Below are 22,482 nucleotides of genomic sequence, written 5' to 3' on the forward strand. Positions count from 1 at the left end.
AATTAACAATATAAATGTAATTTTAAAAGCTGGTTAGCTGAAAGAGGAGATAAATGGGAAATAATATTGTAGAAGTATACTTATTGTTTGAGAAAATTAAATCAACTAATCATTCTTTATCCTTTTTCACAATTCAAGACCATGCAGGAATGCAATTTAATTGAAAGGCTGAAACTTTCTAAAGTTTAAAGGAAAATATTTCTTCATGTAACCTAGTGTCTCAGATTCCCCTTCAATTAAATTGGACAGTATTTTTTCCTCCATCTCCAGCTAGTATTTTAATTTTTCTAAGTTCTTAAACACCAGTTGTTGTAGAAGTTAAGAGTAGTTGTGAAAAGGAACACAGAATTTAATAGATCAGAATAAATTTTCTGGAGCATTTTTTATGTAGTCTCTAGACTTCAGTAAGTGGCTAAAAGACATCTTCCATAGAATTAATAATAGTGACTTTAAAAACACAGAAAAGCTAATTTTTGTGGTTGCTGTAGTTAATTGTATTCACAGTGAATTATTTGCAGTTGAAGATAATGTAATCAATTACCTTTCTTACGAATCATATCTCAAAAATTATATTTAGAAACTTGGCTTTATACTGCTAATTCATGCAGAACATAAATATATAGTTATATTCCTACAAATTCAAGCAAGCAGCCATAATATACCTGAGGAATGAGATAGTTCATGGATCTCAGACCCAGCACCCAGGGTGAAGTTGAAACTCAGGGTTTCTGGGATCTGGAATGGAGTAAGACATTCTCAGAGTGAAATATAAGGTCAGGAAAAGAATTAATTTAGCACACTTCTCTCTCTTCATCGTGAACTCATTTCTGTGTGGAAGTCTTTATGAAGCAATGAGAAGAAAATAGTTCTTGGTCTTGCATACCTTAAACTTGTCTTTTATTCCCTAGGAAGAAATATGTTGGTTTGAATTTAAATAAAATAAAATCAAACTTGTCTTAAAAGTAATTTTTGTTGACTTTTATTGAATGAGGTGCCAAGAAAATGCATTATGAAAGTCTTTCTTTACAAAGTACATCCACTGAATGGGAACCATACAAGCGTGAAAAGACCTTAGAGGAAATGTTAGTCAGGTATTATTTTTTCTGGTTAATGGCCACCTAGGAGAAGCAGTAAAATAATCATTGTAGTCAAGATTACAAAGTATGTCATATTGCACCTCACTGTAAATATCCCTTTAATTTTTTATGGCAGAGATTATTTGTAAGTTTACTTTATATACTGCATAGCACTTAAATGTCACTGGATCTAAAACCTTTATCCGGGAAGGCTCATTAGTTGAGCTGTCTGCGTTTGTATATCTGCCATCAGCATCTGGTGAGAGGGCTGCTGCTGACCCTGCCAGACTTGGGTCATGAGGTCAGCAGGTCTCATTTATTATTCAAAATTGCTTTCTGACCTTTTATCAGCTAGGTCAAAGAATGCTGCATTCTCCTTGGTTGAATTTTATAGTGAAATCAGTATCACGCACAGATAATAAAATTACCAATACACGTTAATCTCATCCTTTCTCTCCAAAAATGTACTCACTTTGCGGTGGATGAAGTTGGAGGAGTTGCCTGTACAAATAAGTCTGTTTCAAGACCATGGAGGCATCTTGTCATCCTTGTGAAATAGCACACGTAGCTTCACATCTAGCTCATTATTTGATTGTGCATCTGCTTTCCCCTGGCATGATACAGGGGCAGCTGAAGACAGAGCTCCATAGTTAACAGATGACATCTAATTTTTATCACTGCCATATTTTTTGACGGTTACCTATAACAGTTTCTATTTCTGGCGTATTTTCACTGGTAACTGTATCTTCTATCATCAGTTGCACACCTGTGTCAGTTAAGCACAGGAAAGCTTAGAAACATGGTAAAGCAAGAAAAGTCAATAAATACAAAGACTTTTTCTTGGAGATTTTAACAGAATCTGGAAAGAAAAAACAGTGAGTCTAAACAGAATCCAGAAGCACCCTAGCAAAATTAAAAAGAACTGATGATCTGAAATTTTAATTCTGTGATGATTAAAATAGGAAGCATAAGTGACATTTTAATAGGAAACACATTTGGGGAATTTTAGAACACTAAACTTTGAAGAGAAAATTAGCCATGAGATCTTAACAAGCCATACTACAGTATGGAAAATTGGAAACCATAAATGGCAGATTGATTCTTAAAGGGAGCTGTGCAGTTCAGCATCATCCCTCTGGAATGATTTCATCCTTTTTAAAAGAAGGAGCCAAAGGTCACATCGGTCCTGCCCTTGAAGCAGACAATATGAGATGTCAGCTTGTGCTTTCTGACACTGCATATGATGAATAACCTTGACGTAGTGATAAACAAATAACCTATATTAATGCTTAGAAGCACAGTGAAGTATTAATGCAATATATACTTCAACAATGTATTGCAAATATACAGCTTTCATAGGAATGGATTTCCTCTAGTAATACTATCATAAATTTATGGTTTCTCAAATGCTGCTGTAAAATAAATTCTTTAAGTAATAGTATTTGTACCTATCTTAAATATGACCAATCATATGTACATAAATGAAAATTGCTATGAAAGAGCAGTGATAAAATTATATTAAAAAACCCTGACTATCTGTATTCAAGTAGATACTCAAATTGCAAATACTGTATTTCTGGTGTTTCAATCACTTTTATAAATGCAGCTCTGTCACTAATTAGTCTTTATTAAGGTTATCAGCTCTTCTCTTTTGGTATTTCTAGTAGAAGAGAAAAATATGTATACTGGTAAGAAGTCAAGGTGTGCTTGACTTCAACATTTGGTTGGAATTGTTTTCTTCTAACTATGGTAAGCTGAAAGTCTGCTTTTTGTGGGGAGAGTTGTAACAGTGTGCAGTAGTCCTTTTAACAAACTCCTTAGCTTTAAGAACAGTCTTGTACTCATTACAGTCTTGATGGCACATTTAGGGTTTTTGTGGTTGGGTTGTTTTAAACTGGAAGTTAAAGTCATTTGGTATTAATGAAATGCAGGATTTAGCCCTGTGACTGTTTGAAGAGTTTCTCTTCTTCATAAGTAATGTCTGTATCTTGCAGGTATTCTGTAATTTTATATATAATATTTGTTTGCTTCTACCTATACACTGTGCTCCCAATTTTTTGTACAGATGAGCTGTGTGGAGAGTTCTCAGTGTTCCCTCTGAATCTTCTAGAAACATGGCCATGTGCTGCCATATGCGAGTTAACCCTGGGTCCTACTCTGGCCTTTATTATCATGCAAAACAAAACAAAAACATCATGGTGCAATAAATATTCACAGTAGTTTGTGTGACAAACACTGTCTTAACATTTGTGAAACACTCGAGCATGTATCTTAGTGTACTTTAGAAAGTGAAAAAAGACATTTTCATTCTTTCGCTCATCATTCTTCCTTATGCATATTATGAATGCTACATGTCCATGAAAGATAATTTGCAGGAGAATTGTGTACAGAAGGAACCAAATTTAAAACACTTCAAAGGTTCTAAAATTTAGGTTCAGGAAATGTGCAGAATGCCATCCAATTGCTGGATGAAAGAAAGTAATACTCTAGTTAAAAGGGAAGAGCAATTCAACAGTAATAATTACAGACATATAATGAGCAGAAAAGTACATAGAAACCAGTACTTAACAGATTAATGAAAAAATAAGTTTCATCTTCCTCTTTTAACAAACATTTAACTGGACAGAGATTGACGTGTCTTTACAAACACCAACCAAATGAACAAAGAGAAAGGAGAATTCCTCTACTGTCTTTACACTGAGTGGTAAGTGAAGCTCCCTATAAATATGTATCAAAAAGAGGGTGCAGTCTCAAAGAAAAAAAAAAAATCTGCTTTTTAGAAGGTGACATTATTAGAATAAAAAGTAATACAAGAAGGAAAATGAGCCCTACCTGTTCATATACCCTCTGTAGCTGTCTTCATGAGCTGAAACAAATCAAGTAATTTGTTCTTCTAAACCACAATTTCACTTTCCTTTAGCTCTAAATCAGTAATTCTCTGAACCTGAAGTAGCAGCTGTGTATGAAACTATAAAGGTGTCAGGTAGATAGAGGTAATGTTTTTTATAGAAACACAGTATGGTAAAAACTGTTGATATAAATTTTTTAATACTGAATTTAATATTTTCCATTGTAAGAATTATTTCAATCTGTTTTTAGCCTTTCATATTTTCTAGGAAAAATAGTGTCTCTAAGTAAGTTAATACTCCTAGGTACTATTTCCTTACACAGCTGTAGATCTGTTTGCACCCTCTTGAAGTCCAACAGGCCACATGCACTGTAGGTATTTTTTCAGTCTGCTGCAAGAGTTCTTGCAATTCTGTATCAATGTAAAAATGTGGAGCTCTCTTGCCAGAGGTGGGCTATTCTCCTCTGGAAAAAACGTCGGGTTATGGGAGCAGTTTATGGCTAGAGGTTCACCTGTGTTTGTCATTTGTGATAAAAGATGTGCAAGGATGGGGTGCCTGTGAGCTTCAGTGGGCTCTGTGCATTTAATTAACAATTGAAAGCAGTTAACGCTGTGGTGCTACTACTGTGCAGTCTCAAATCACTGGAATAAGAAGTCTGAAGCTCTGTTTTGAAGCTCAGAATTTACTCGGGTTATTTGGGAAAAGATTAAGCAGATTTCTGAGTGTCAATTACAAGTGAGTTTCTCTTCTGTCTTTCTGAACGTACTCATGGAAAGTCCTCTTACTTTTACAGTATCTGTTCTAATCCTTTACACATATCCATTAGAATTTCTACACTGCTTGTTTCATCTCGGTCACCTTGGCCAAACTCAGATTGTGCTAAATCAAGAGCAGCTCTTGCTTTTTATAAAAGTGCACCTAGTCAACACAGAGGTGAAGAAGGGAGTGAGCATTCTGTGATTTATTTTACAAGACTGCTGTGCTTTCTGTTAATTATGCTACAGCCACTGCACAGTGCTTTTGAAACTGCAGTCAAGGTCCTGCTGCACATTTGTACCTTTTTTGTGCAGAAGCCCTTTTGGCATTTCCACTTCACTCATCTTACAGGCTGGAGTGCAGCCTTCAGTGATCTCTTGAACTGGCAGTTTTGTATCCTGAAACACTAAATTTGTTTTTATCCTTCCATATAGAGAAGGATATATATGACTGTCCCTAGATTCACCTCTGAATGTGCAGACAAGTTGATAGTTGAAAGGAAATAGAAACAAATCAACCAGTAAAAGAGAGGTATGCCAGCAATACAATTTGAAGTATCTACAGAAGACTGGTAGGACACTTCCATACAGAATTTCTTGTGGAGGACTGGATAATTTCCCAATAGTCAGGATATACCTACCTTTTCTATGTGTGAATTGGAATATATATGTGCACAAATAAACAACACCCTAGTAGACTTAAGTTCCAGAACACCTAAATAAAGATATTCCAGATACTTTTGAAAAGATGTAATAAAAAAAGCAGCAGAAATTATTATTTTCAGAATTTACAAGAAACTAATGATCAGACATTAATGAAAAAACAAATTCTAATTAGTGATTTGGCTGCTATGGTAATATAAATGCAGCCAGTAATGTTTCACCAACCCTCATAATTTTATGGTAAATCTTACGGTATTTTGTGTATTTCTTTCCCAAAAATCCCAGTTCATATGGCAAAGTGATAGTATGCAATTATTGCTATATCCAGTCATTCTTCCTGAGAAATAAAGGCTCAACACCGAAAAAGGTTAACACTTGGAACAAGTGAAAAAAGAACCGAAAGAACACTTTTCTTCTTTTATTTTTTTGTTTTTTAACTTCATACCTCTGGAGGCTTGAGTCCTATGCTGAAAGTGAGCAATAACAAATCTGATTACAGACTTTTCAGCTTGGCAGCATTGAGCAGCATCTTCCTGTTACATTTGACCAACCATATTTAAGCAAAGTGCAGTGAATTTGACATTTTAAAAATATCCCACAACTTCTCAATCTAGATAATTTCTGCCTCACATATACATAACAATTGAATGCATCAAAGAGCTCATGGAGAAGCTCATGCTTGTGTTACTCCTTGGCTCTTTATCCCACCATGGTCCCTAACTCCAATAAGAATGTGATCTTGTACAGTGCCTTACCTGGCAAGGCAGATCAGCTGCCCTTTTTGGACCCATGCTTTTTAATTCTTCGCACATGTGGTCTCACACAGCCTCTGGAGCACAGAGACAGTTGTCAGTCACCTCCTTAGATGTCCAACTTCTTGGCAGTGCCTGTGGTATCTGTCTTGCCTCTTTGTTACATGTCTCAAAGGGGAGGCTCCAGCCTCTTTTGTTCACTTACTGATAGGTCTTGCTGATAGCCTGAAGAATAGGGTTGAGTGTAAGTGAAGGTGCAATCTTTTACCTGTTAAGTACCTCACATATTCTTGCTTATCTATTCATTTGAGGAAGTGTCATATTCATTTTCTGAAGATAGATCCAGTCGTGCTTAAAGTGGACAGCTTGTTTCCCAAACCATGTCTGCTTTATGGGAACTGCAGCAGATGATCCACGTTCATTACCAATATAATTATGTATCATCCAACAGTTCAACAAGCACCTTTCTGATGTTTACATATAGCAGCAGATACTGCTCATTAATTTAGAGAATAGCAAAGACCAAATTTTGTTCTAAGTTGCATCAGAAAAATAACTGTCTTGAAATTAATCTAAATTCATGCTCCTGTAACAGAGCCCAGAATTATTGCCTATATATACAAAACTGATTTCCAGCTACAAAATAACAAAGAGGACAGCAACCTCTAGTATTTGGTGTTTGGGAAAAACTACAAAATTATGGTGTGTGATGTTAGTTTGCTGCCCTAAAAAGCAATTCACTACAAGTCTTAGCCATGTAACTGGAAATCATTAATTAAATCCTGTGCAACCAAGAATCATGCATAATGTAACAGAACTACTGCAAACAGTCTGCTCCTGATCATTTAAATTTCCTTCTTGCTCTTACCGACATGAGGAGCTTGTATTTGAAGTAGTCCCTGATGAGATTTTGCCTTTTCATCCTTGGAGAATGTCCTTGTACATATTTATAGGACAAAGTAGAAGGATTACCTATGTGTGTTTTTTGCTTTTAGGGTATTAAATGTATTAGTGTTAAAAATACATATCTTGGTACGGTATGATCACCTCAAAAATCTTTTGACTCTGTGGAAAATAAAGGGTCTAATTCTCTAAGCCTTTAAGTAATCATAGTCTGATTGGGTCATGTTCATAAGATAGCTACTTTTAAATTGAATATGCAATTCCCTGTGAAAAATACAATTTCCATATCTTCCATTAATTTTTATGGAGAGGATTTTAGTAAGCAGCCCACTCCAAAGGGCAGTGTTATTGCTAATCCATTGTCACCTTAGGGGTGAGAATAGATAGGCGACTCCAGCAACACTGCTAATGTTCAAAAAGGCAGTTTGTTTAAAGGATGGGCACAGAAGGAGAAGGAAGTGGAGTTCACAAATTAAAAACTGCACAGCAGTTTCACTGAAAACCATCTACTAGTCATACGATGCTATCCAATTAATCCATTACTCTTAGAAGAGGAATCCCTGTATATCCAGGTACAATCCTTGCCAAATACCTGGACACATTCATAGGCTTTTAGGATTACAAGTAACATAATAAAGGATAATGACAAAAATTAAGCGCACCAATGCAGAATGCTTGGGTTAACTGGTCTTGCCATGTGCACTGTAAGGCAGCAGTCTGTTAGGTTTAAAGTGAGATTAAGGAGTTGTGTAACCTGCAATTATGCTGGTTTTCATTAAAAAAATAAGATTATTTGGCTCAGTAGGGCCCTTCCTTATATTTACCTCTGTTTAATTGGATTTGGAACTGCTTAAACATCTTTAAGTTGGAGCTTATAAGAAGATGATCCCAGCTGTTTTTCAAAGCTTAAGACAGCAGGCAGACAACATGATCATGTCAAGACTCATACTAAAGCCTTAATCCTACTTTTTCATCAACTAGCACTACAGCTGAGTCTTTAACCTTCTAAGTACTAAATGTGCTTTGGATCTCTCATAATATATTTTCTGTCAATTGTTATTCTCTGATAATACTAATTTTTCCTTCCTTTCTAGAAGTACTTTTTAGAATAGGCTCTATCTATCTGAGTTTGCAGAGCTAGAGTGTAAGACTGTATTTTTAGTCATTTATTTTTAGTCTTTTTAAAAATACTGCTTACAAACTTGCATGTATTGAAGTCTGTTGTTCTCTGTGGGGGCAAGGCAATGCACTGACATGTAGCTCACATTCCTGTAATGAATAATCAACTATATTGGTAACTATTTTTCAATGTACATGAATTGTACATTGAATATATTTTGTTTTCCATAAGAAATGAGAACAAGTTTAGTTTCATTCGGGTCATTTTCCTAGGAACTGTCATGATGGCCAAAAGAAAATTTTCCAAATTTAAAGCCTCAAGACGTACATTATTTTGTAACAGTACATTATTTACTTTAATAATCCTAGGATTGGAAAGAGACTAAATCTTCTAATGAGTTTATTCCTGCATCTGTAAATAGTAGCCATGCAATCTGTGCTCCTTTCCTTTCCTTTCCTTTCCTTTCCTTTCCTTTCCTTTCCTTTCCTTTCCTTTCCTTTCCTTTCCTTTCCTTTCCTTTCCTTTCCTTTCCTTTCCTTTCCTTTCCTTTCCTTTCCTTTCCTTTCCTTTCCTTTCCTTTCCTTTCCTTTCCTTTCCTTTCCTTTCCTTTCCTTTCCTTTCCTTTCCTTTCCTTTCCTTTCCTTTCCTTTCCTTTCCTTTCCTTTCCTTTCCTTTCCTTTCCTTTCCTTTCCTTTCCTTTCTTTCTTTCCCTTCCTTTCCCTTCTTTCCCTTTCCCTTTCCTTTTTTCTTCTCTCCTCTGTCGGGTAGTGCTCCGATTTGTCCTAGTGACACAGGGCTGCCAGCAGGAAAGCAAGCGTAGTTAATGCTCAGCTGCTCAAACCAGTCAAGCAAGCTAGCAAGTCCCAGCTGTGCTACTTGATGTTTTTTGATTGCACCTAGTCCTCAATCTGTGAACTGTTTTCTGGACTTAGATTCATCAAGCTCTGCCGCTTTAAAAACTCATGCAGGCAGGCATCCTAGGATATGCCATTATAAGCTGCTGCCAGGGGATCTTCTAGGAGATAAATGGAATCTGTGTGAAGTAAATTAGTGTGAACCAGTCAATCTGTGTGTCAGCCTTGAGCCACATCCATGGGTAACTAGCTTGCTGACTGAAAAGTCCACTGTCTTTTGCCAATCAGGGGTCTCAGCCACCAGGAAGCAGTCCTATACAACATTAGTTTCTTGGAATAATGCCTGTTTGACCAGCTAGTGAAACTCTTCAGTATACGGTTCTGTACTGCTTGAGTTTATTTATTGCTTACAATTGAACTGAAAATCTTTTAAAGTCAGATAACATTTTAACAGTAGGGAGCATCACAGAAATGCCTTGGAAATAAGTACTTCCACTTTCCTACAGCAGCCATTCAGCAGAGTCATGCTGTGCTGCAGTTGGCTTTACCTCCCTATCAGTAATACATCTCCAAGGCCATAATGCAAAAGAATAACAATAATCTGGCCAGAAGAGGTTAATAAAGAGGCCCTGTGTATTTTTTTTTTCCATGGATTAAGCTATTTGGACAGCTTTGATTGAGAGATGGGAAAACTATAAAAGCTGCAACATTCATATTATGCACAGGGACGTGTCAGTGTCATGTGTTGTGCTGCACACTTTTGTTTAGTTTTGGCTTTAAAAGCAAATTGATGCAATCTACAGCAATAATTTCTCTGTAGAAAGGGACTGAACCAGAATCCTCTACAAGCTTCCTGATTAATGATTTTATATTTAAATACCAAATCAATCTACTATCATGAAAATAATAATGTCAATGCTGTCAATTATGCAATTTTAAAAATAAGGAAGTATTTCTTTGTTGGTTTTGTAGGTGCTACAGACACAGTGCTAGGATTCACATCTGTGCTGTGTGCTCTGCAGCACCACTGGTCTAATGTACAGAAACCAGGGGAAATTTTGCTGTATATCTTTAGAAAAAGGTTCATCATCCTTGGTGGTTGGTGGCCAGGCACTGGAACAGACTCCCCAGGGAGGTGGGCAGAGTGCCAAACAGTTCAAGAAGAGTTTGAATAATGCTCTCAGGCACAGGGTGGGATTCTTGGGCATGGTGCTGTGCAGGGCCAGGAGGTGGACTTGATGACCCTTGTGAGTCCCTTCCATCTCAGCATATTCTGTGATATTTTTAGAAATTTGATAGGTGAGGAAATGCTTTAATTTAAAAAGAGACTGATTATCTAGTAACTAGCAGTTTTTGGCTTTCTTTACTAATTTTGTAACCATTTTTTCTTCCCTATTGTCTCCCAATTACTGGTTGAAAAAAAAAAAAGAGAGAGATAAATAATGTTAATCAAATAATTCAGTCTTACATCATGTTTGATTAAAAGAAACACTTAGGGAAATTGGAAAAGAGAAATTTAGGCTTTCTATCCAGAGAGTACATTGGGATGAAGAAACAATATATAGCAATAGAAGAATTAATAAAAGGCAGTTTGAGGTTGTATTTTCCTTCTTAAAATCCTCCTAAGTTTTACAGAAGGTTGTGCTTCAGAGCTGTGCACTGGAGGCTATGTGGAATTTTATGGGAAAGTATTTTATTTCTTGCAGCAAAACCCACAGAGACAAATTTAACTAGTTAGGTGTTTTATAATATATACTACACAGAATACATGGACAGAATATGCTATAAATCACAACTAAGATCAAGACAACTGCTTTAAAATTGAGTGAATGTTTCATTGCACTAATGAAACAAAAATGGGATGTCCTTTGAGAGCATAATTTGTTACATGCCATTATATTTTAGTTGAGAGAAGTAGAGAAGTCCCTCTGGGTGAATAAAACTTCAAGGTATATTGGGAAAAGAATCACTGAAAATTTTAGTTTTTCTGTTTGGAGGAATGCTTCCCTCACAAACATAGGGAGAGAAGAAAATGGACTTTTGAGGGTTTTTTGATATATTAAAACCTCTCTCACATATAGAAGGAAAAATGTTCTTTAGTTGCAATTCACTTGGTGAGCAGCACGAGCTCTGTTTGCAGGTGCCTTTGAAGTCCAAGAGCCAGCTCAGACTTTCCAAGCACGTGGCTTGGTTGTTCTGCAAACTGAGCTCTGCCATCAGGTCCTACTTCTGTGTTCATTGAAATGGATTCAAATTACAAGACCTTCCAGTTTGGCTGGTTCCATACCGGCTTATTTCAACTTCCATTTACTGCAGCATTCACTTCAGAATAATAATGTGTTTCTCTAGGTTGATATTTTCTTTTTTTTTTTTAATTAAAATCTAATGAAAACTGGGCCAGTGTAATATTTAATCATCAGAAGATAACAACCAACCATTCTCAATTAAATGACCACTAAATACATCTGTGGAGATTTTTTCAAATTACACTAAAATTTATGAAATGACTGGTCTTCTGTCAGTGAAATGAATTTTTGGTTTTTTAGAGCCTGAGTAATGGCCTAGAAAGAAAATATGGTTCAATTCAATAAGGATGAGGACAGGGATCTAGATTGAGGTAGGATTAATCTTCTGCAAAGAGACAGGATGGGGAAGAAAAAGCAAGATAATTTCTCAGGAAAGAATCTGGATCACAAGGTGAGTATGAGTCAACAGCATTCCTGGTGTGGCAACAAAGGCAAGCACCATACCAGGGAGTGTCAGCTGGAAAACCTTTGAGTGATCCTTGAGCTGTGCTCAGCACTGCTGCCATACCTCATACCTGTGCCTTTTCTTAGAGAAGTTGCACATTAAGCCAACAGGGAATAGGCAGACAGACAAATGAGATGCCTTCCTGTGTGAGAAAACTATGGAGTTTGCCATGTCGAAGTGAGTTAGGCTGTAGGATGCAAAGGATGCAAAAATTCCACATTTAAGGAAAAACTGAGGAAATTTCTGAAACAGAAATCTACTGTGAGTTATTACAGGAGGGGAAAAAAATTCTTTTTAATTCCTTGAGTTTCAGATTGGACTTCAGGAGAAATTTCTGATATAGTATTATTTTATGGTTGTTGGACTCTTAAACTGGATAATTTTTAGTCTCAGCAAATATGGCTATTCTTAAACTTTTCATTATATTTTTATGATATCTATGAAATGTGCTTTAAAAATAGTACTCAAAGCATTTATTGCTCCAGCAAGCTTCTTAGGTATAATAGAGTAAGTGCCTTTAGAAGCCAAACATCTCAGAAGTGACATTGCAGCACAATGTCACAAATGTTTTATCCATTTACAAAAATAAAAAAAATACCACCATTTTGTTTTTGCCTTTAGAGCTTTTTTTTTCATGCAGTCTTATTTAGATTCAGGTTGCTTTGTATTCCATATTGAACATTAAATATATTTATCACCTGTATCCTCGCTTGCCTAACATCTTCAAATGAAAAATAATTTTTGTTGCCCTATCCAGTCATTTTGAATGACAAATAAGTTCTTGTTTTCCCTGCAGACAGACTGTCTTTAAGTCACTAATCCACCTTATCAATAACACAGGCGTCTTATCAGAAAATGCTAAATGTTTTATTTTATGCAAATTTCTTTCTCCAGTGTGTCTGCCTTCTAAAAATTGGTATGCAGAGCATGTTTTTTAAACTTTAGTGCAGGATATTTACAGAGTGGAACAAGGCTTTTCAGAGTTTCAACCTAAACATGCAGAAATAAATGACCATGGTGAGTCGTTGCTGTATTTCCTGATTAGGCTATGTTCACAGAGAACAACTTCAACAGTTTGTTCAAATATTGCTCTTTAAAGACTGATCAGCAGATATCTTTTTGGAAATAATTTGCTTTTGTTGTGTGGAATTGTATTAAATATTTTGAAACTAGATACATAAATGTTTCATTAAATTCTATGATCTTATGACATTGCTTTACTATTCTAAATCCCATATCTATTTTAATGAATTTTCTGTTTCAATAATGTAAGAAAATGGGTATCAAGTTCAGTAAACAATTCCTAAGAGCTCAATAAGAGGCAACAGAAAAAAAAAATTCTACAATTCTCAAAATTGATCCTGTGCAATGAAGATTTATATCATCTTTATATGCTAAGTTCAAGGTCATTTGCTTCAATGAAATATGTGCTTTTACCTTATTTCCATACTAACAAAGGTAATCTCTACTGTCCATGTAACAATGGAAATGACACTGCACTGAATAGAAAAAAAAATGTTATTGGAGCTAAAATATCAGAAATGGTTTTAAACTTGCTTAGGACTCGTAGATTTGGGGCTCATTTATACTCTATTTATGTAACTTTGACTACAGAGATTACCTTTCAAAGGGAAGCAAAAGTAATTTTAAGGTCCATTTAAACCCAAAGTAGGACAGAGTGTCTTCTGAATAAAGATGACACTGTTTATGTTTAAATAACTTAAATTCCATCATCATGCTCAGTATAAGCAATTCAGAACACTATTTATCCTATTGATATTTGTAAATAAAATCCTATTCCCCTAAGAGAACATGCAGTAAAGTAGGTGTTAGTGCCGAGATTTTTTTATATTTTTCCTTGATTATATAATGCCATTTTTACTTTCACTCTTTATTTGGGCCAGACTGTACTTTCCTTATTTTTAACTTTTCAATTCCCTTTGTTCTTCTATGATATTTTTAAGAAACCTTTTTTTCCAGTTGAGCATATAACATGATGTTTCAGAAAAGAAAGATCTGAAGGTCTCTGCCGTGGTCCCTTTTCTTGCTCACTGCATGCACTTATTATGTAACTTCCTAAACCAGGGTCTTGTGAAGTTTATTTGCCTGGTTTTGCCTAGGGAGGTGTGTGTACTTCTGAGCAGGTGACAGGGCTGAGGGAGACTTCCCTTACTTTCACCAGGGACCCAATCCTGCCTGTCCCTGCCTGCCTCCTGGTTTTCTGAAACAAGCACTTCCCCCCCACATTTTTGTGGAGTTCCTTCTTGGACAGTTGTTTTGGTACAAGTTGTCCAGAGTTCTGTCTCTCTGTCCCCATGAAAAACCTTTCCACCCCTGCTTACCATTCCCTTTAAACTGTTCCTAATGACTAGCTATTACTGCAAGTGTTTCATGCTTTTCGGCATATTTCAGCTCTAACAGCTCTGCCTGTCATTCCTTTTCTTTTCATTTTTGTTTTTCTTTTTTCTTTGCTTTTAATGACTCTATCCTCTCCCAGATTTCCCCAAATCTCTGCAGTATCTGCTCAGATACATCAACTGGAAATCCTCTGCTTTGTTCAAGCATCTTGCTGTCCTGTCTTGTTTTTCTTGTTCATATCACACCCTCCTTGTTAGGTACCTCATCTGTGTATGGACCTGCTTCTGGCTGGGTTTTATTTGTTATGCTCTGACTTATCTGTCAGCTGAATCTGGTATCTTCACTAAGAACATTGTTCAGTACTGTGTTGTAAAATCCAGCTGGTCAGTTGAGTTATCTTACTTGTGCTGACATGGCCTAGGAAGGAGCAGAGCACTTGAGCAGGCTTGTTTTAGTCCCATTCAAGGCAGTTGCAGCACAGACTTCCAGAAAGGGAAGTCTCTGCCAGCTCCTACCTGGGACTGATTCTGGTGCTGTGGAAGTGTCTTCCCTCTTTGGGTTCACTATGAGAGTTCTTGATGGGGTAAAAATGCACAATTCATTTTGAAAGGCTGATTCTGAATTTTTGGTTATTACTACTACTATTAGACCAAAACAGACAGGTCTTGTGATTTTTTGCTTTCTCTCCAAAGGCATAGCTGTACTTTTTATTTTCTCTATTTCATCACAGAGTACTCTGTTGGAAATTTTCCTATTGTTCTTCTTCAGGGTAGTTCTGACTTTTAAATTCATGCAGCTGTAATGACTCAATCTGTCACTGGCACAGTGCAGCTGACACTGGATGAAGAACTGTTTTAGAAAAAAGTGTTCTAAAAATTTGGCATAAAATTATTTTGTTTTTAAATATAATATGAATACTTGTATATTCCAATTTTTCTTTCGAAGGGGAAATCTTCACTTAGTATATTTTTTAATTATTTAAATATTGTAAAAGGAGAAAAGCACAGATATCTTTAAAGGCATTTCTTCCTTTATATATGATAGATTTTTTATGTGTGAAAAAGAACATTTGTTATTTGTTACTGTAATTGTTCTTCAGTGTCAACTCACCCCATGCAGATTATCATGTCAACACTTCCTGCTTTACCTGGGCAGAGTTTTATGTACTGATTTGTTGCTATCCAAGGCAAACTTTTTAAGCAAAATTTATTGGTTTTTGTTTTTTCAAATGAAATGCATGGTGTCATTATCATAGATATTGTTATTTATTATGTTTAATTATTATGTTCTCAAGCTTCTAATTCCACAATAGTATTGAAGCCCTGATTGCTTCAAACAGACTCGGTGTAGTTGCAGGAGTCAAGAATGATGGAACCTTTTGGTGACCTGGGATCAATAGCTGCAAACCCATGGAAAGCACAGAGCACTGAAGTGGAATATGTGTCTTTTGAGTTCCTCATGTCTGCGTACTACTGCCCTGAGGCCTTGCCGATTCACTTAATCTTGGAAAATTTAAATAGGTGTTTAAATTACATAATCCTTCAGCAAATATTCTTTGGGCTAAAAAAAAAAATCCATCAAAATTTAAAAAGGAAGGAATTTCTCTTTTGAAAAGAAGACAGAAGAACATGAAGATTGTGCATAGCCATTGGTATCCCTGTGCCCCAGAAGTTTGGAACTTTGCTTAGTTTTCTAGATAATACAAAAAAAAAAAGTGTTTTCTTAGCCACTGCTATTATCTTAGGAAATAAGATCAGCTAAGAATTTTAACAGGACAGAAAAATCAAGATCTAGTCTTTACTGTGCTATTACTCTATAATATACTACTTTTAATTGTACTTCAAACTGTATTTGTGGCTCTATGTAGAGATATGAAGCAGAAGAGAGGGAAATGTACTTTGACACAGGAAACACCTCTCTTCTCCTCAGGAAAAGTTACGTGGGATTTGTTCAAAAGCTAAGTGAATTAATAAGTCATATATAGACAGGTAATTGTTTCCCTGGAAATATTTGTATGCTCTGAAATTGAAATGTTTTTAGCAGTTAAGTAAAACATGTAAACAAATTTGGTAATCTTTAAACTGCAACTCATTCTGGGTTTCACTGCCATTTGGAATTACCAGTAACTTTCTTACACATTCCAGTTTGTTGTATGCAGCATATTTTCATCTTAAAACTTAACACCATTTCTCTCCCTGCTGAAAGACTCCAGTAATTAAAAAACCATCTAATTGATCTTTTATATTGTTTACTGGCTTCTTTGGTGAAACAGACAAGCATTTTTTTATGACTTCTTAATTAATTTATTATTTTAAGGATTCTGTAAGATAAACTGGTTTTCTGCTTCAGAGGGGTCCTGTGGTTGCTTATAAGTAGTCTGTGTTTCTGGGGTTTTTTTTCAATCTATTATTTGTGTTTACAAATTATGTCTTCAGCATTGAAGGCTCTGCAGAAAACCAGGAAGTGTTGATTTCTGCATACATTACATTTCTCCATCTGTATTTTATTCTTATTGCTCCAGTCAGTGTGCTGAAGCATGACAAGAGCTCCAACTCGGAAAACTTCCAAGATGTGGAGGATACATCTGACAGATGTGTCTTGGAAGAGTCTGAGAGTCCAGGTGAGAGGCATTTAAAGACAATCACAAGTATCAAGTGATAAATCTGACACAGCTTTTGGGTCTGTAAAAAAAGCAGATTGTAATGCTGTTTCCTTTTTAGCAGCTGCAATGTCAAATTAATGGTCACCTCCAGGGGTCACAGTGTGGAGCTGTTATCCTTTCCTCTTTCATCAGGAGTTCAGGTCTGAGAAAGGATAAAGGCTTTATGACCAAAAAGAAAGCTGACACTACTAGTTCATTATAATTACTTTTGGACTACACTGCTTACTTAATATATGTACAATGTCTGACCCTTTGAAGGTAGCGTGGGATTATGAAAAATTAGAAGTACTGTATATACTGCAGCTGAATGCAAACACCATATCTCTGGAGGAAAGCAAATTGGTGGCATTAAATAGCTTGATTCTTTCCTTTAAATCAGCTCACAATCATTATTTCATTTTAATGACTCTTAACATTGATTCAGCTAAATACAGGAACATCCATAAAGTGCATCCTTTTTGGTAACCGAAAGATTTATCTTCATGTAGTTTCATTATCTTTCTCGTTATGGAACATCTACAAAATTTATTAAATGAATCCCAAAAGGAAACAATTAAATATAAATTGTATCGAGTCACAGCTGATTAAAAACATTCTGTGTGACTAAATACCAAGATCTTTTAAGCAAACTGTGAGCTTGACCCATATACACCACACACATAACCTGCACACAGTCTTCATTAGTGAAAGAGTTAAACATCTTTCTTCACTTGGTATTTTCCTTCCTGTTTTATCTGGTTTCTCTGTACCCTCCTGCATCTTTGTGTGCTGATCCGTGTATCATATTTTTGATTCATCGTCTCTGCGGCCTGTCAGCTTAGTTAAGAGATTTCCAAATCTTGCAGCCTGTGCTGACAGGGGGCAGCTGCCAACAGTCCCCTGATCCTTCCCCAAGGAACACTGCTGAGATTTAATTTTCAGTCAAAGGGTGCAGTCTGAAATCCATGTCAGGTCCCCTAAGTCATCTCAGAACCCGGATAGGACCCATGTCTGGGGGATTATATTTCAGCACACTCCACTCTTCCAAGATTCCTTGGGAGTTCAACTACTGTCATATATGTGATTTGAACTACATTCCCTTTTCATCTTTTCCAGAGAAATGAACAGCAGTATATGTTACAATAATTGAAACCAATGAATTGTAAATCTCTATTCATTTTAAAGCCACGTAGACTTGGACTCAATGTTGTCCAGCAGAAACCAGCATAAGATTTAGAAAGAAATAGGTAATCTACTCAGAAAGGAGCCAGGTTTGATAATCTGTGATGTTTAGTATCTCCTTAAGAAACCATCTGTAGTCACTTCAGCAACAATTATGGGCCAAAATATGGATTGTCCAAGATTTGATCAGTTTTGAAGTGTGGAAAGATTAAAGGAGGGTGGCACTACAGTATTCAGGGGAGAATTAATGTACCTTAAAGATAACACTAATTTTAGCCTTAATTCTCTCTGGCAAAGTGTGCCTGCTTGGATGGGCACTTACATATCCAATTCCTCACTCTGCATATCTATGAAGTAATGGAAAGAATAAAAGGCTTTCAGGAGGTGAATATTGACTGGCAAAAATACATGTTGATAAAGCATCCAAACTTAAAAACTGAGTTCCAATCGGCCCATCTGACATCATTAAACTAGTAATAAACAATGAATTACTCTGGCTTTTGTTTCTGTCCATTCCTGCATTTTAAGACATCTTGTCTTATAGGTCTGAAAACCTCAGGAGATTTCACTACTGGTCTCACTGCTTTCCACTGAGAATTTGTGGCTTGGTTGTCATGGAGACATCGTATTTCTCCAAGAATTGCTCATATTGATCCGTGGACAGGCGTAAATGGCCAGGCGAATGTGAGGAGTAAAGGGGGTTGGGCAGTACTATAAAATGACCAGAGGTTATGGGTCGGAAATAAGCTCATAGCAAACACTTAGGTAAAGAGAAAGAAACAGTTTCATTTTGTTTCAGGATTTCGTTTTTGCACTTTATGCCATTGTCTTCTTTCACTATAGACTGAAAGAAACTTGTTAGTCACTTGTCATGTCAGATCTTTGGTGCTTGTCCTGACACAGCTGTCAGCCTTCCAGCTCTGTGCAGTTCAGGGACACACAACAAAGAGCTAGGAACATGAATTATTTATTGCTCCTTGTGCGGATGAAATTCTGTGATAAGAAATTAAGACACTTCTGACAGAAGTGCTTGTTTGAAAGGGAAGATTTGGTAACACAATACATTTACTTAAAGCTTACAATTTACTTTTAGGAGCAAACATTGAAACAATTATATGACATTCAGTTGGCTATGATTTTCTCAGGTGCTTTAACTTTGAATCATGGAACCTGAGAATGCTTAGGAGGTCAGCATTTCATTTGGTGAAACCTGTGACTTAAGAATATCTCTCACACATATCCAAAGTCTGGACAAACTTACAAACTTTTAAGTTTTTATTAATAAATCTATAAAGAGACTCTTGTGCTTCACTTACAAGATGTTGTCACAGGTGCAAAAGTGATGTTAAGAAATATATTTATTTTATTATCTCTTATGATGAGGAAAAGATGAAACTATGACAATATACCTGGAAGGAATTTAAATTATTTCTAGAGAGGGTTCTTTATTACTACTTCTGCCAGATTCAGGAAGGCTGTAGAGCAGCCATTAACACATCTGTATGTTGTGTTCTTCAGTGTTAAAAGGTGCAGTATCTTTCCTTGACATTAGAATGAGCTTTATTTCCAAAGTGATCTTTGTTTTCAAAATTCACATGAAGATAAAGCTTACTCTGTTTGTTTTACTTTCGCATTTTATCTGCACATGTTCTCACTGCTCTGCGTGTTGGCCTCCAGCAACTGTAGCAGGCAGATACTTAAATGAATAGCAGGAATCCATTTGACTACCCAAGACACCAATCCAAGATTTACCTGTGATTTCTTGTGTTTAATGTGTGATCTGAACTACTCTCAGATAGGTAATGGAACCCCTCAACCTGCACTTTTCTCTTGGATAATTCACAGTAAACACTTTTCACAAGTGATGGACACAGGTAAATATCAGACTGCAGTTTCTTGTCTAAATGAAATAGATTTTAGTTTCTCTCTTCATGTGGCTACAGGCTGCCATTATCTGTGATAGTGGCTCCTCTCTATTTTAGGCCCCACACAGAGGAGATGCTGGGCTTCTCTCCCAGATGCCTAATAGTAGGTTTATCACTGCCATTTTCCCCCACATGCTGAGGACTACTCCTGTTTGACATGCAAAGCCTTGGCTTTTCAAATTTGTCTCTGCTCTGGCCTTGAACATAATAATCAGATAAGAATTGCAACAGTTTTCTGTAGGACTTGACTTTTAGTCATATCAATCTCCCCTAAAGAATTCACTATCACTTAAAGTGCTTCTTTTGTTAAATAAATATTCCCAGTAGCTTTCCATTTTACAAGACAAATTTTCCACATTTTAGGAAACTGAAAAAGAAGCTGAAAGTGAGTGTCCATGGATGTGCTAGGTAGACTTCTAGGTCTGAGATATTCAGCCGAATTTTCTTGTACAAACAGTGGTGGAAAATTTATACCCCAGATGCAGATCATCTTGTCCAAAGGGAGTTGCTTGAAATGGTTCCTGAGGGGATTGAAAATGCTCTGAATTTTGTTAGTCAGAATCTACGAGGATTGTAGTGGGACTAAACACAGCTTGAGATGTCTTAGCTTTCATATGTGGGGTAGTCCCACTAAGGACAGTTCTTCAAGTGCAGGTCCTGTGGGAAAAAGGAATAGATTTGAGCTGAAGTCACAAGAAACCATGTAGACACAGATGCCTCTTCCCTCTTATTTTCCCCAAAAGACACATTGCAGTAGAGTAGGAAATAAACTATTACTTCACTTGGTAATAGAGGGAAAATGAGCCTCACTAATGGAAGATTGAATTGGAAGCTGTAGATGGAAAGTATAGTGTTTTCCATCTTTTGGATAGAAACCACGTAAATAGTAAAACCCATATATGCTTATGGTCTTTAGTATGAGACAGTCTCTGCCTGAGTCTCTGCTGGTCCCTTCGGCAGCTCATGATCTCTCCCATCCTTTCATTCCAAAACCATTTCACATATTGAATTTTCTTTCTCTTCAATTTTTCACTTTCCAGGACAGAATGTAATTCTGACTGCATAACAGATAATAGGGAAAATCCAAGCAGTTTTCAAGTCTTGCTTAATTACTTGTCCTGTTAAGAGACCTTGGCACAAAAATGGGAAAGATTTCTGAGTGTCCCTGAAATAGTGTGTGAAAGGCAGAACTGCAGCAAATAGGAATAAAAATACATATAGAATAGCAGATTCTCATTAGCCACTTTGCTTAAAAATACAGCACTAAAAGTGTGACTATCTTATCAGGCAATTATAATTACTGCATCAAATATTCACTTACCATCCACTGTTCCATCCACTGACAAGTATTTTTAAAATCAGCATTGTGTCACCTCTATGGCTGTTAATCAGAACATAGGCAGAATGCAAAAGTAAATATTCAGTAAATTTCCAGCTACAAAGCCCCCTAGAAAGTCATGCTTTTCTGTGTTTGCATGCTCATGAAAAGCAGGAAGGCAGTAAATGAGGATTGACCTGGGAATGGGGTGCTGGAGGCTGTTGCTGGTGAGGATGCATGAAGCAGGAGGAAGATGCAATGTAGGGGCAGCCCACTGGACACAGGCACTGATGGTGGCCCAGGGACTGTATCTAAAACATTACTGGCCAGGAATTAGTCCAGGAAGTTCTGGAATTCCAGTGTAGGCATGGATGAATTCATAATTTCACTGCAGTAGATGCAGTGTCATTTCCTATCAGTGTTCTGGGTTACTAGAATCGTGGCTCATATGTTTTGGTTTGATTTGTGATTTTTTTGTTTGCTTTTGGCTTTGTTTTTTTAATAGCAAATTAAACTGTAGACTCAGAAGACTGCATAATAGTCATCAAGAAAATGCATATGTCTCTGTGTTTATGATACAGATAGACAGAAAGGTCACCGATAATGTGATAAATTTACAAGATATTCGCTTGATGGGAATAAAATAATGTGTGTGCTTTCTTAGTGTTCATATAGTCATGAAAAATGTGGTGGTAACTAAGCAGTATTTCTAATGCAAGTAATATTTAAAATTTCGGTTGCAAATATTATCATACCGCAAATCAAAAGCAATTATGAAGGGGAAAACTGGTGATTGAAAGCTTTTCTGTGGAATTCTGAAACACCTTGTCAGGATTAAAATATAATGTAACATTACTTCTGTTTACAGCTATTGTAGGATTATTTCTGCTAAGAGAAAAATATATATAACTTTACAATTATTCTTGCAGAGGAAACATAAAGCCCTATTAATTTAAAATAGAATTTATCTTTCTGCTGATCCACTGGAGCACTTTCCTTTAAAACAAAAGAAAGGAAGAAGCAGAAGTCTGTGCAGGAGAAGAATTTTTGAGGAATGCCATACATTCTCTTGAGCTGTTTCAGGTTCCATATTGTTTCCTGTGGTATATCAGATATAATGTGAACAGTCTTCTGGAGGTAGATTTCTACACCTTTTAATGCTAATATGAGGGGGCTGAAAGTTGTTGTTCCATTACAAAATTATAGAGTTTGCTACTCTATAAAAAGACGGTAAAATGACATGTATTTTAGTAACAAAGTCTCATCTGTTACCTCATATTGTAAAATCATTAAGCCTCAAATTGTAAATCATTAAGTCATGCATTTCTTTTCCAG

At 36.3% G+C, this 22,482-nt stretch overlaps 1 protein-coding gene across 5 annotated transcripts in view; it reads left to right on the forward strand.

Moving 5' to 3' along the window:
* WDR72 (WD repeat domain 72) overlaps nt 1-22,482 on the forward strand; it is a 209,292-nt gene that overhangs the window by 77,001 nt on the left and 109,809 nt on the right. For 4 of the 5 annotated variants that reach the window (XR_014957601.1, XM_085588730.1, XM_085588729.1 and 1 more), the window contains one exon: nt 16,603-16,701. The exons of the other annotated variant lie outside the window; for it this stretch is intronic. Coding sequence is in view for 3 of the 4 variants with exons in the window: in XM_085588730.1 (XP_085444856.1) it covers nt 16,603-16,701 (99 nt within the window). In the remaining variant the exon portion in view is untranslated. The remainder of the gene's footprint in view (nt 1-16,602; nt 16,702-22,482) is intronic. 5 annotated transcript variants of the gene reach the window in all.

This window comes from Lonchura striata, chromosome 10, assembly GCF_050655825.1.
Source record: "Lonchura striata isolate lonStrDom1 chromosome 10, ASM5065582v1, whole genome shotgun sequence".
Taxonomy (NCBI): Eukaryota; Metazoa; Chordata; class Aves; order Passeriformes; family Estrildidae; genus Lonchura; species Lonchura striata.